The sequence below is a fragment of the Vombatus ursinus genome, unplaced genomic scaffold, assembly GCF_900497805.2.
Source record: "Vombatus ursinus unplaced genomic scaffold, bare-nosed wombat genome assembly UNPS02009205.1, whole genome shotgun sequence".
NCBI classification, from domain to species: domain Eukaryota; kingdom Metazoa; phylum Chordata; class Mammalia; order Diprotodontia; family Vombatidae; genus Vombatus; species Vombatus ursinus.
The window spans coordinates 42,722,133-42,737,627 of record NW_020948983.1 but is presented as its reverse complement, the minus strand read 5'-3'; the positions used below and the strand labels follow the sequence as shown (position 1 = coordinate 42,737,627).

The window sequence follows — 15,495 nt, the reverse complement described above, 5'->3', positions numbered from 1 at the left end:
ATATATCAAGTTGCTTTTGTGTAAAGAAATACCTTCTATTTTTGTCTCTTAATAAAATTTAAACAGGTCCCTCATATCTCAAATAGAAGAGTATTGTGAAATTTGTTGCTTCCAAAACAGTTAGGTAATGTGAATGAGATATATGTTTTCAAACATGGGAAATATATTGATTTGTTTTAATTAACCACACTTCTTTACTACAAGGGAGTGCTCGGTGAGGGTAGAGGAGAGGAGAATTCATTCAGAAGTGACATCAGTGTAACTAAAAGAGTATCAACAAAATATGTATTTTTTAAAAGGTAAATAATGAAAAGTTTAAAAATCTAAGTAGTTTAGTGGAGGAAGTATACACAAACATGTAACGTTAGAAATTCAAATTGTAATCAATCAATGAAGGAGTATTTATTAAACATGAACTATGTACCAGGTACTATGTAATTCCAGGAAGTAGAATTACAAATAAAAAAGTGACCCTGCTCTTCATGAAGCTTACATTTTGTTGGGGATTAATTTGTAAATAGCTTTTCCGTGAATGGATTACTGCACTCATAATTTTTCTAGTTAAATTTAACTTGTTCAACATTATAATAGTCAAAGGAATTATTACCAGGTCTAATCAAACAACTGGAAAAACATATTCCTGTCTTTAAATTTGTCCCACATATGAATTTAATGTCCTAAAAATAAAAGATTAAGGTAGGAAATTAAGGCTTGGAAACTTAATCAGTCAACAGAAATGCAGAATTTCTCTTTGAGCCATTACTTATGTACATCATAATTTCTTAGCCATTTATGTGCATGAGAAGTTTGCTTTCACTCCTCAAATCAGGAATCCTTGGTTAAATAGAATATTTGAAAAATTAACTAATAAAATCTATTTCCTATAGTTCAACAGTCTTCAAATTGAATTTATGTTTCTCATGTGTTGTAGCTAAAATTCTCCTTAATTTATTGATCAATTTTAATTAATAATCTGAATTTGATTTTCATTTTATTGCTTATATTTTGTATCATTTGTCCCTTCTACCTTAACAGAAGGGATAAATAAAAATTGTCATTTTCTTTGTTCATCTCAATGCGTACTATCTGTTCAAATTAATATGCAATATGTTATAGAAAAGACTGGGTCATTGAAAGACCCTCAGTAAATAGCACTTTTAAAAAATGTTTTTATTAATATCTTCTATTTTTATACCATCATAGTAATCTCAAATTTCCCCACCCACAGAGCCATCTAATAATATTTTTTAGAGAAGGAAAAAAGTCAGCACAACTGATCAATGTACTGAAAAAGTGCAATATGTAGCACTGCCGGGCCACCTACTTCCATGAAGGGCTTGGTTGGGAGTATCCTCTACTGTCTCTTCAATCAGGTCCAACTCGATCTTCGTAATTTTGTCACATTCACTTTTGGTTTTTTTCGTATGTGGTTGTTCTTTCCAGTTACGTTGTTGGAGTCACTGTGTATGTTATTTTCTAGGCTCTGCTTACTTCACTGCATTAGTTGTATAGATCTTTTCATGTGTCTCTGTTCTTACACATACCATTTCTCATTACAGTAATATATTCCATTATGTTCATGAACCACAATTTTTTTTTAGCCATTCCCCAAAGGATGGGCATTTACTTTGTTTCCAAATACCTGGTAGAGTGCTTTTTTTCTCATTTTTTGAGAATAGTTTGTGAACTATGGGTGCTAATTGTTCTGTAAATGTTTGATGGAATTCTGTGATTCCATCAATACTAGTTTTTGTGTTGGTTTTTTTTTTTTACCCTTTGGTAGTTCCTGTATGCCTAGAGTTATTTCATTTTCAGAGATTGAATTATTTAAGATTTCTCTCTGGTCTTGTTAGAGTTTAGGTATGTTGTATTTTTGGAGTTATTTCTTTCTTTTGTAGTCTTAATTTTGTTAGCATATAACTATGCATAATACATTAAATATATCCTGATTATCCTTTTTATTCTGGTTTTGTTGTAATTTCACCATACTCATTTGCTAATTTACTGATTCAATTTTCTGCTCTCTTCTTTTTAGTCAGATTCGCTAAAGGTTTTTCAATTTTACTGATTTTTTCAAAGAACTAGCTTTTAGTTTTATTTATTATGTTTGTTGTTGATTTTGTTTCCAAATTCCCATTTCTCCTCTAACTTTTAATATCCACTATTTTGTGCTTATTTTAAGTTTAGGTTTGTTTATTTGTTGGTCTTCTAATTTTTAAAAATGCGTAGTCAATTCATTAATCCTTTCTTTTTCTATTTTTTTAATGTATATTTGTAAGGACATGATTTTTTTTCCCTGAGGACTGCTTTAGCTGCATCCCAGAAGTTTTGGTATGTTGTTTCATCATTGTAATTTTCTTTTGCTTAGTTACTAGTTGTTTCTGTAATTCTTTGATGTAATCATTATTTAGGATTTCATTTTTAAGCCTGTGTGGGGGTGTGGGGGGGTGTGTGTGTGTGTGTGTGTGTGTGTGTGTGTATGGTCTCTGAACCAATTACTATTTTTTTGCATTATGGTATATAAAGGATGTATTAACTATTTCTGTCTTTTTATATTTTTTGCAATATCTCTGTTCCCTAGTACGTGGTCAATTTTTGTAAAAGTTCCATTGGTGCTGAGAAATAAGTATATTACTTTGCAGTCTCATTTAGAAGACACCATAAATCTTTTAACTTGTTTCCATAACGATTTGTTCAGTTGCATATTTTCCTTTTTGTTTATCTCTCTGTTAGTCTTATCCAAAACTAAGTCTCCTGTTGCTATTGTGTTTCTCTTTATGTGTTTTTGTAGCTCAAATAATGTTTCCTTCATGAATTTGGATGCTAAGGTATTTGGAGAGTATAAGTTTATTACTGGCATTGATTTGCTGTCTATACTTTCTTTCAGCATAATGTAGTTTCCTTGTTTATCCTTTTTCATTTTTTAAATGTTTGTTTTTGCTTTGTCACGTTGCATGACTACAACCCCTGCTTTTTTTTTATTCACTTGATGCATAGTAGATTTTCCCCCATCTCTTTAGTTTTATTTTATGTATGCCTATATTTTTCAAATGTGTGTTTTATAAACAGCAGATTATAGGGTTTTATTTTCTTATTCAAGCTGTCACTCTTTTTCATTTTATTGGCTTATTTAATCCATTCCTATTTAAAGTTGTGAGAGTTAGGTTTATATTTTCCTGCATCTATCTCTGATTTTGTTTTTATCTTTTCAAGTTATTATTTTTCCACTTTTGCCATAAACACAGTACTATCAATTTAACTGTTAACAGTTACTTTAATCCTTTTTTAAGATGACTTTATACTCACTTTCTTCCCCTTAGCCCTAATCCCTTCTTTTTACTTGTTATTCCTTTCCCTTTGGGATTTTGCTTATTAGTTCTCTTTTCTCTCCTGCTTTTATCTTATTACATAGTTCTTTCTCCCTTTTTTCCTTAGTCAAGTAGCTTCCCCTTTAATTTCATTTTTGTGCCCCTTTCCAAAAAGGATTTCTTATTCTCTTCGTTATCCATCTTCTCTTTCTGCCTACTCTAGACCCTCATTTTCTAATTCATGAGTCTTATAATTACCTGGTCACTCTCTCTGTTTTCTGTGTTCCTCATACAGTCAAAAGGCCCGAGGTATCCATTCTAGTCTCTCCCCTCTAGGCAGTTTCTATCACTGCTTGTAGAGTTTGTTTCACAGATTCCCCTCATCCATTATATTTCATTCCCAGAACAATGCCAATTATGGGCATGTATCTTAGAGGACATTGCCCCATTGTAGAGTTCCTTCCAGACCATATGCCTAATTGTGCAGCCCATTACTGATCTATATTCTCCCCTGGTTACCCCCTTTTCTTCATTTGCTTCAAAATATCCTCACCAGGCTCATACCCTCCCACTCCTTCAGGTGCCAGTTGCCCTCAGGAGATCTAACTCCCCTTACCCGCAAGGTAGAATGAGTAGATTTTTCAAATACCAAATCCTTCAGTCTACACCCAGCTGAAAAGTTCCATTTCCCTTCACAGACCATATCTGTTCACCCGTAAGAGCATTTGTCAGTGGAATCCTCTTCGATCACCAAATTAAGATCTCTTTTCTTCTCTCTCCACCCCCACCTTTTCAGTCTTTCTACCCTCCTCCTAATGTACTCTCCTGTAGTCTTTTCTGAGACCACAACAGTCACCTTCCCCTCATTGCTAGCCCTTGATTTGACCCCAGCACATCACATATTCCTTTCTATCCCCCATCACCTTCTCTCCCCATGTACCTTCCTAGTTGTAATATAGTTCCACCAGAAAACAAAAACAAAAACCTGTAGGCAGATTGTCAATAAGTTCTGTCCATAATGCCCCAGGCTCACCTCTTCACTGTTATCTCTGTCAGACTTCTGCCTTTATCCTTGTTTCCTTGTGTGTACATTAAGAAGGAAGTTTCTTACTGGCCTCTCTGTTGTCACTCTTGCTCTCCTTGCCTGCTGCATTTATTCACTCCTGCATTTCTATTGTTTGAGATGTTCAAGAAGCAAATAATCTCGTCAGTTCTGTTTTCTTTCTAAAATTGTTTCAAATACCTCTTTGTTATTGAATGTCCATCTTTTTTCATCTATGGTTAAGCTCAGATTTGTAGAGTAGGTCAACCTGGGCTGCATCCTGAGCTTCATTGCCTCTTAGAACACATTATTCCATTTCCTTCCGTGGTTTCTGATGGATGAAGAATAGTCTTATATTGCTTTCATTTCTTTCCCTTTGTATTTGAAAGTCTTTTGATTGCTTGTAGAACTTATTTCTGAACTGAATGTTTGAATTTAACTACTATAGGTCTTGAAGTTTGTAGCCTTGGGCTTTTTCTGGAAACAATCTATAAATTCTTTCAGTTAGTATTTTATTTTCTATGTTCAGAAGTTCTGGGCATTATATCCTAAATCTATCATTCCTGACATTATGATGTTGAGGTTTTTGTCCTTTTGTGTTCTTCTGGGAGACCTACAATTCTTAGGTTGCCTTAAGTGACCTTTATATAAACAGAAATGGCCCTAGCTAGATGCTGAGCTCCTTCCTTCAGGCTTAGTGGAGTTCTACAAGTACACATACACACATACATACATGATGTCCTGTCCTATGAAGTTACCTGATCATACTGGCTGTTGTGGTTGAGCAGAGGTCTGCAACCTAGAGATGAGGTTGCCACAAGCCCTACAAAGAGGGAGGAGGGCCTGTGATGCCAGGTTGAGTTTTGTTGTAGGTCCGTGTAGTGAATCCTTGGGTCTACTAATGCAGCCTCATTGTAGATAGTGTAGGAGGTAGGGAAAGGGTGTTAAATTTTTGAGCTCAGGGTCAGTGAGCATCCATTTTTTTTTTGTTTTGTTTTATTTTGGTTTTTGTTTGGTTTTGGAGGAGGGGAGTTTGAACTTCGTTTTGGATTCTGGGTGTCATAGAACATGAAAACAGCTGAAGTTGCTTTATCTTTGGCTCATAATTTCTTTTTTGGAAAGGTTTGAGAGGTGTGGGGATCTGAGAAAATGTCTCGATTGCCATCTTATTGCTTATGTCTACACAGCACTTTTTTTTTTTTTTTTGCTTTTTTGGTGAGGCAATTGGGGTTAAGTGATTTGCCCAGGGTCACACAGCTAGTAAGTGTCATGTGTCTGAGACTGGATTTGAACTCACGTCCTCCTGACTCCAAGGCCAGAGCTCTATCCACTGAGCCACTCAACTGCCCACTGTGCCACCTAGCTGCCCTTACACAGCACTTTTAAATCAAGTTTTGTGATGGTGGTCTTACGGAAATTATTACTTTTAAATACAACAAATTTCTGTAGTAATAACACACAATTATATAAGCAATACTTCAAGGTTTACACAGTGCTTTGTGCATATTACCTCATGTAATCCTCCTTGAGGTAAGGCCTACTATTTCCATTTTATAAAAGAGGAAGCTAAGTTCAGGAAGGTGAAGAAAGGAGGGTCACCTGGCCATCCAGGGTCTGAGGGCAAGATGTGAGCCCAGGCCTTCCTGACTCTAGGCCCAGCTCTCCATTCAACCCTGCTAATTTAATTTTTCATAGATTTAATTTTTTATAAGTGCTTGAGGGCTTATAGTCTCACAGGGAAATAATTTTTCACATCCCTAACAGCCCGGGCAACTCCAGTAACTCAGTTTCCAGACCTCTTTTCCTGTAATGCTGTGTCTCTGGTGGAGAATCACGTTGTGGGAAAAAGAGTGGGAGGCAGGTTTCCACTTTGAATTCTGACCTGGGCACCTTTTAACTATTGTGGCCTGAGTAGGGTCAAAGGCAGGCCTAGAATCCTTCTCAGTGCCTTTTCCTAAAATAGGCATGACATTCCAACTGAGCAGAAAAATTTAGAACCAAATTACTTAATATTTTTTGTACTTGCTAATTTAATTTTCGAGGTTAGACATATGAAAGGACTTTAGAAGGGTCCTAAGAGGAACTTTTCTGTCTAAAAATAATGATTTTTTTCCAAATCTGTAATTTTATTGGTATAAGAAATCCACAGGAGCAAATTCCCTCCATCAGTGCAGGTCAATCAACAAGCATTTATTAAGTTCCCACTTTGTGCCAGGCACTGTGCTAAACACTGAGGATACAAAGAAAGGCAAAAACTAGATACAGACTTCAAGGGACTCATAGTCTAATGGGTAGATCAGCATCTTCTCTTCCGTATATATTCTTAGAGAGTTGCCTAAGGCACTGAGAGATTAAAAAACTTGCCCAGGGTCTCACATCCAGTAGATGTCAAAGTCAGGACCTAAACCTAGATCTTCCTGACCCCAAGACTCTCTATCCACTATGACTAACGTATCTCTCATAAGAAACTGTATATCAGAATAAGCACTGGGATTGATGATGATGATGATGATGATAAAAGTGGCTTTAGTGTTTTAAGGTTTGCTAAGTGCTTTACTAATATCTCATTTTATCCTCACAACAATATTGAAAGGGAGGTGTTGTTATTATTACCATTTTACAGATGAGGAAGCTGAGGCAGGCAGAAGTTAAGTGACTTGTCTAGCATCATACAGCTAGTATATCTGAGGCTGGATTTAAGCTTAGATCTTTCTGACCCCAGGTCCAACTATCTAGCTGCCCTCAGAAGGCAAAAACACTTGAACTTAGATCTTCTTAACTTTGAAGCTGATCACTATACCGTGCTACAGTGTGAAAGCACTGTTAAGAATTATAATGACTATTATTTATTTAAAACAAGAAGTATAAGTAAACAACATGACTAGTGGGTCTATTATGGAACTAATTTTGCTTAGAAATGCCTCCAACTGAGTTTTTCAAATATATATTTTGTAAACATTGCAAGAACATTTCATCAAATGTATCTTTCTTTAATGTATGTGTATGTACATATGTGTGAAAGGAAGAGTCATAAATTTGATGAACCATTCTAAAATATCAGATAAATTTATAAATCATTTGGGTTAACTTGAGAAGAAGTATGGGATATCCGTGGGTAGTAAGTAAGGAAGCTTTAGGTTCAAGTACTAACCCCTGACACTTGAAAGTTGGATGATCGTGGACAAATAACTTACTTAGCTTCTCTGAGCATCAGGTAATTCTTAATATATTAATTTTATAGATGAGTTGCCATATGCGTTAATGGAGTGAATTCCTATGTAGCAGGCCAGAGATTCTTGACTTACAGACTAGTTTACTTCTTTTAATGTACAGAATAAAACAAGCATTTCTATAACATAATATAATAAAAAAAGATGATTGCACATGAAACTGCAAATCTATGTACAACTTGCTATTTCTTTTAAATATATAATACAGTTATCATGTAAATTTCGGGCTTTTTCCTTTTTTTTTCTTTTTCTTCTTTTCTTCTTTTCCTTTTTTTTCTTCCTCTCCCTCTCTCCCTGCCCCGACCCTAGACATAGATATGTATATGTATATGTGTGTGTGTGTGTGTGTGTGTGTATATATATGCATATATGTATGTATATGTATGTGTGCATGTATATGTGTGTATATATATGCATATATGTGTAAAGTAATTCTATACATCTGTTAATCAGTTCTTTCTCTGGATGCAGATAGCATCTTTCTTCATAGGTCCTTTGTAGTTAATTTGGGTGTTTATAATAGTTAAAATGACTTATTCGCTCAAAGTTGTTCTTATAATAATATTGCTGTTACTATATACAATGTTCACTTAGTTCTGCTTATTTTGCTTTTCATTATTTTGTGCAAATCTGTCCTTTTTTTCTAAGATCATCGAGCTCATCATTTCTTATAGCACCATAGTATTCCGTCACAATCATATTCCACAACTTGTTCAGCCATTCCTCAATTGATGAGCATCCCCACAATTTCCAGTTTTTTTGCCACCACAAGGAAAGCTGCTATAAATATTTTAGAACATATAGGGTTTTTCCCCTTTTCGCCTAGTCATCTTTGGAAATTGACTTAGTGGTGGTATTACTGGGTCAAAGGGTACTGGCAATTTAATAACTCTTTGGACGTAATTCTATATTGCTCTCCAAAATGTTTGGATCATTTCACAATTCCACCAGCAATGAATTGGTGTCCCAATTTTTCCACATCCCCTCCAACATTTGTCACTTTCTCCTTCAATCATTTTAGCCAATTTGATAGGTATAAAATGATATCCTAGGGTTGTTTTAATTTGCATTTCTCTAATCAATAATGATTTAGAGCATTTTTTCACATCACTATGAATGTTTTGATGTCTTTATTTAAAAACTGCCTGTTCATTTCCTTTGACCATTTATCAGTTGGTAATTATTATTGGTTTATCAATTGGTAATTATTTATAAATTGACTAGTTTACTTGAACATTGGATTGGATATTACTTGACTACTAGTTATCAGCTTCCTTGTGACCTAGTATTCCAAATTCCAGTTATATTTTTCTATAGTCTCTTATCTTAAGAAAAGAAGAAATTCTAATCTGTAAGTCAGCCAATATAATATTTTTATGGCTTAAAAATACTAGTTTCTTCTCCACCTTTTTTGTATTCAATGATTTACAAGCTTTTATTATTTCTTTAATAAAAAAAAGTAGAATCGCCCAAGTGCGATCATTCTGGCATTTATATTTGTGTTACTAGTATTCTATGACTTATACAGACAGCATTAGAAACAAAAGAACTATTTATTTAGGCAGTTACTCCCTTGGCAAAATCTGTGTCCTTTATGGACACAAAAAGAGGGAAACGAATATTTTTCCTATTATGAAATATTCAGGGAATAATTCAATTTCCTTAAGCTTAGTTATGTGAGAAAATTACAATTCAAAATTCATTTTTGAAACCATATGTTTATTTCTTTATATTTATGAATCACTTGAAGTTTTATCTATTAGGAATTTAATGGATAAAAATAGAAACTCCTCAGCCAAGCTTTAAAAATTCTCCATAATTCAAATCTAACCTATCTTTTCAATCATATTTTATACTATATGCCCTTTTAAATATTGTGTTCTATGCAAGCTGGACTACAAGCTGTTAATGAACTGAATGTGCCATCTTTCATCCCTGTGCACTCTCCCCAGCCTTAGATGAGCTTTGGTCTCATCCCCATCAGCTTCATCTCTCCCATCTCATCTATATATTTTAGAGTCCATAAAGGCTTAGACCAGATGCCACCATATCTATAAAGCCAGCTCTGATATCCCCCAGTAGATTAATGTTCTCTCTTTTCTCCAGTTATCTTGCTTTAAGTATCCCCTTGTAAATATCTCCAAGCAAATTTTTAGCATGAAAATAGCAGGGGCTATTTCATTTTTTTTTAAAGACAATTGGGGTTAAGTGACTTGCCCAGGGTCACACAGCTAGTAAGTGTCAAGTGTTTGGTCTGAGGGCAGATTTGAACGCAGGTCCTCTTAACTTCAGGGCCGGTGCTCTATCTGCTGCGCCACCTAGCTGCCCACACTATTTCATTTTTTAATGTGTATTCCCAAAGCCTGGAACCCTACCCTGCACATAGTCAATATCTAATAATTATGTGGTGAGTTTAATTGAATTGAGCCATTAATTTTTAGCCATATACTACAATACCTTTTCTAAAATTAGAAATCTATGGAAGAAAGTCTTAAAAGATTAAAACAAGATGTGTAGAGTTTCAAAGGCAGGAGTTTTTAACCTTTTTTGTGTCATGGGCCTCTTTGGCAATTTGGTGAAGCCTATGGACCTCCTTCTCAGAATAACGTTTCGATCCAATGACACTGACCTCCTTGCTGTTCTCAGTCTCTGGGCATTTTCTCTGGCTGTCTCCAGGCCTAGAATTTGTTCCTCATCTCTTCCTCCTGGCGTCCTTCAAGTCCCAACTATAATCCTACCTTTTACAGGAAACCTTTCCCAGTCCATCTTAATTCTAGTACCTTACCTCTGATAATTATTTCCTACTTATACTGTGTTTAGTTTGTATATATTTGCTTGCTTATGATCTCCCCCATTCGTTTATGAATTTCTTGAGGGTGGAAACTGTCTTTTGCCTCTTTTTGTATCCTCACTGCTTAGCACAGTACCTGGCACATAGTAAATGCTTAACAAATGCTTATTGACTGACTAATTGCATAAAATAAAGTATATAGGATTACAAAGGAAACCAATTATATTGACTTACAATTAATTAATTTTTTTTTAGAAAAACAAATTTATGGACCTTAAATAAAATCTCTTTTTCTAAGGAATATTTGCTGTCAAAAAACATTCTAAGTTTAAATGGTATGCTTATATTTGCTATGGAAGATAAGGAATCCAGAGTCAGGATTTCCCTTAATTAGCTGCATAATCTAAGACTAGTGGTCAGTTGAACTACAGTCTTCATTTAGTCCTATTACTAGCCTCTAATTATTATCAAATTTAAATGAAGTATTTGTAAAATTATGGATGATGTACCTATTTAGAAATTTTTAGCTATCAGTTTATTTCAAGTTGGCTATCTGAAACACAAATTAAAAGTTTACCTTAATACTTGTCAGTAAGTTGGGCACTTAATTTCACTAAAATTGGTCAAGTCTTTTGAAAGTTATTTTGAAATAAATAATCATACTATAAATGCTTAGTGGTTAAAATGAAATGAAGACTTTAATACATTCATTACTTTGTTGCATTATGTTACTTTATGCATTGATAGAATTATCCATTTTAAAGCTTTCTTTTTGTTTTAATAACAGGTCTGTACTAAGAAGAAATAAAGCAAGACAAACTCAGCACCACTATGAATTCTTTGCAAAAAAAGTTACTAATTGTCCTTGAAAATTTTGAGAAATGAATTTTTAATGCTTTATTATAGCCATGTAGGATATGGTGATACTGTATATAGAAATAGATTCTGACAAGACAGCTTCTCATTATGAGTAATTCTGGAAATGTTTCCACAGTGTCCCATTAACTTGTGAAAACTTAGCCTACTACTATACAGCCTTTTTTCAAAAAATTCTTTTCAGTGTTCTGCATTTTAAGAAATAATTTATTATTTTGATTTTTTTAGGCTGTACCAGATACAGAAGAAATCAGAAGAGGCTCTGCCCTACTATGAAGAATCTCTGAAATATATTGAGAGTAGTAAAGGTAAAAAGAGTCAAGACTGTATCCCAGTATTGAAGGAGATGGCAGATGTGGAACAGGCCCTGGGAAATTATAACTCAGCAATTGACCATCTTGTACAGGTAAAGACTATGGACTAACAAGTATATATCTTTTTTTTTTTTTTTTTTTGAGGCAATGGGGGGTTAAGTGACTTGCCCTGGGTCACACACCTAGCTAGTAAGTGTCTGAGGTCGGATTTGAACTCAGGTCCTCCTAACTCCAGGACCAGTGTTCTATCCACTGCACCACCTAGCTGCCCCCTAAAGGCAGGTATAAAATATTCAAATTATAATAGCTCACATGTGTATAGTACTTTGAGATTTGCAAAACTCTTTCCATACAACATTTCATTGTTCCTCATAATAATTCTGTTGTGAGGTGAGCATTATTATTATCCTTATTTTACAAATAAAAAGACAGAGGCTCAGAGACTATGGTCAATATAGCTCATAAGTATCTCAGGTAGGATTCAAATTTAGGTCTTTCTGACTCCTGACTTAAAGTTCAACTCTATCCACTGCACCACACAAGTTCACAAAGAGTCATATAGAGTAGCAGTTACTAGCATGTGACTTTGTATGTAGAAGCCTGTCAATACATGTTTATTGAATTATAATTGAGTTTCAAACATATATAACTTTATCACTATACCATGCTAGGAATAATTAGGTTCATAAAATTTTAGAATTGGAATGGATTTTTGGAATCTTCTAGTCCAACCCTTTCATTTTATAGTTGAAGAAAGTTAGGCCTAGAGTGTTTTGCCCAATCATCTGCAAAATATATGCAACTGATAAATATTGTTTAATTAAATTGATTTGAATCCCCTGCATATTTAGTAAACATACAATGGGAGATGCCTCTTCCTGCTTAGAACCTTTTTAGAGCTTAATATGTGTAGGCATAAAAAGTCCTTGTTATTTTACATCATATTAGATATGAAATTTAAATAATAAATTACATTTGCTAGATATTTATTCTTTTGCACATTAGCTTGGAGCATTGCTAGTCATGCTAATCTATAGTTATTCTTCTCCGTAAATGAATTCTATTCCAATGTTAGGATTTTTATGAGTATTTCTTTTCATTACAACATTCCTTGACGTCTTTGAATTCTTATTAGACCATGTTTTAAAATGAAAATGTATTTCTCTGATATTTTTATATTCAATTAAAAATTCATGATCACAGTAAGAATAACAGGTCCATTGATTTCATCTGGAATACAAAATGAGAGGCGTAGCACAGTGCCCCCATGATCTGGAAAATCCACATAAAGGTTTTTGGCCCTCTCTTCCTAATAGAGGAGAAATCTGAATTTTTTTCTTTTTCTTTTATGGAGTGTTTACATTATCTTATTGTAAAATTTGGGTTAAATATTTCGGCATAGACTCCACATCATCTGCTGGCCTTTGCCTGTCATCTGCAGCTTCTGTAGAACTCCTCAAAAATTCTTATTTTATTTCTTATGGTGACCCACAATATAGTGAAACCATGATGGGGAAAGTCATAATGTGGAAAAGATAACTATATTCTTTCTATTGTGCCACAGATAGACTGCCTTCTTTCCTCCTGTCTCTTAAATCTTCAAGGGATGAACTCAGAGTAACTCCCAAAGTGTCATTCTCAGCTTTATCCCACTTTATGACAAAGTTCAAAAGCCTTTAAATAGAAAATTCCCAAAATCTATGTGGCCATTTGGTGAGAGACATTTTCAATTCAATTCATTTCAACAAATATTTATTTTTAAATTTTTTAAATTTATTTTTAATATTTATTTTACATCTACCATGTGTAATGCACTAAGCTAGGCCCAGAACAGACATAATAACAATACCAAAGCAATCCCTGTCCTCAAGGAACATTCAACTATAAAGATACAAGAGGTTTGTTGTAAATATGAACCCTAATTATTAAACATTCAGCAAGGCTACAATTTTTGTTAGAAACTCCTTCTAAGTTATATAAAGGCACAATGTGATTCCCTCTTTCTTTAAAAAAAAAAGATTCCAGTCTCATAGAGTCAGAGTGCATTTTACTAAATGCACATAAAGGAATATTGTTCTTTTTATGTTGCTTCTTCCTCCCTCACCCCACCTCCTGCTTTAAGACTTTTCATTCCTTTGGGGTGACAGAAATGCCCAAAGAAAAGTGATCGTTTTTCTCCATTGCTTAAAAACAGTCCAAGATGTATTAGTATCAAAAATGTGAAAGAGGACTGCAATAAAATGGGACCTACTGAGCTACCATGCAGAGAGCCCCTCAGACTGGACAGCTGATAAATGAGCTTGTTCAATAGCCATCAGTTATTGCCTGGCAGGTAGTTGTGAGAAAGCTGCACAAACATGATGATTTCTGGAACTCCTCGTGACAGAATTTGGCAATAGAAATTTACTTTCCTGCCCCTCCCCCCCCCAAAAAGTCATGGTATTTCTTTTGTATTTCTGTCTTGTAGATATGTGTGTTATGAATTCAGTTAATGCCTTCTCTTGTCTCTATAACTTGAACCACATAGTTCTCCTTTCAGTTTTCAATGAATTTTATGTGCCAAAAACTAGTTAACAATTCCATGGCAATAGATTTTGGGGAAAAAGAAAGAAATGTGATATTTACTCATCAGTTGTTCTGTAGATAAATATTTGTGTCCGAGAAGACCCTCAGAGCATAGTGAATAGTTAACAATATCTATCTTTCCCTAGTCTCTCAGCATGGTATATATCTATACTTTCCCTAGTCTCTCAGCATGGCTTTCTTCTTTCTTTCTTTCTTTCTTTCTTTTTTTTTTTTTTTTTTTTAGCAAATCCCCAAATTTGGATGGCACCTACAAGTACTGTACCAAATAAATAAAGTGTGGCATGATTTAGTAGAACACTCGGAGGAAAATCATGAGACCTAGGTTCTAGTTCTAATGACCTTAGTTGCTTCAATTCTGTAGGTCTCAATTTCCATATTGTACTATGAGAAATTTCTACTAAATTATCTACAAGGTCCCTTCCAACTCTTAAAATTCTAAGATTCTACATGAATTTATCATCCAAGCCTCACATCTTCTAGTCTTAATTTTTCTCTTAATGTATATTACTCTATAGTACCTCAGTACTATAGTACTGAGTACTTCGGGGGGAAATCACTGGTTTGTGTATCTAGTCTAACCTCGTAATTTAATAGATGAGAAAACTAAATCCCAGAAAAGTTAAGAAACTTTCCCAAGTTTACAAATGCAGAGTATAATGGAAAGACTTCAGAAGCTTTTCATTTCTCATAGGAGCTAAAACAATATCCTCTTATTTGGTCTGCCTGTCTCAGGCTTCTTCCCACTCTAACCCCTTCTCCACACTGCTGCCAAAGTGATATTCCTAAAGTCTGGAAGTGTCGTGCACACTTCCTTTTCCCTATTCAACAAACTCCAATGGTTTTCCATTATATCTAGAATTAAATATCAGTTCCTCAATTTGTCATTTAAATCTTATCATAACCTGGCTTATTCCTACCTTTCCAGGTTTGTTCCACATTGTTCTACTCTATGTATTCATCATCTGGACTCGTCTCTGTTCTGTACCTGTGATGCGTCATCTCCTCTCTCTACTCTTTTGAACAGGTTGTCCTCCATGACTACAGTGTGCTCTCCCTTCTCATCTCTGGCTCTTAGAATTTCTGATTTCCTTCAAGATTCAGTTCAAATGGCACCATGTTCATTCCCAAACTACCCTGTATTTATTTCATATATGTTATGGATATACTTATAAATATATGCGTATGTTATATCCTGTATTAAAATGTAAGCTCCTTAAGGACAAAGACTTTCACTTTTGCCTTGGTATTACCAGTGCTTAGCATAGTACCTGACTGAAGCATTGAATAAATGCTTATTTAATAATTGATTAATTGGATCTAGAGCCTCAGAACCTTGATTCTATCCTGG

General features: G+C 34.5%; 1 protein-coding gene across 1 annotated transcript in view; it reads left to right on the top strand.

Moving 5' to 3' along the window:
• Positions 1-15,495, top strand: part of TTC23 (tetratricopeptide repeat domain 23) — a 103,550-nt gene that overhangs the window by 35,276 nt on the left and 52,779 nt on the right. Inside the window, 1 exon segment of the mRNA XM_027852023.1 lies at positions 11,476-11,653. Within this exon segment, the coding sequence (XP_027707824.1) occupies positions 11,476-11,653 (178 nt within the window).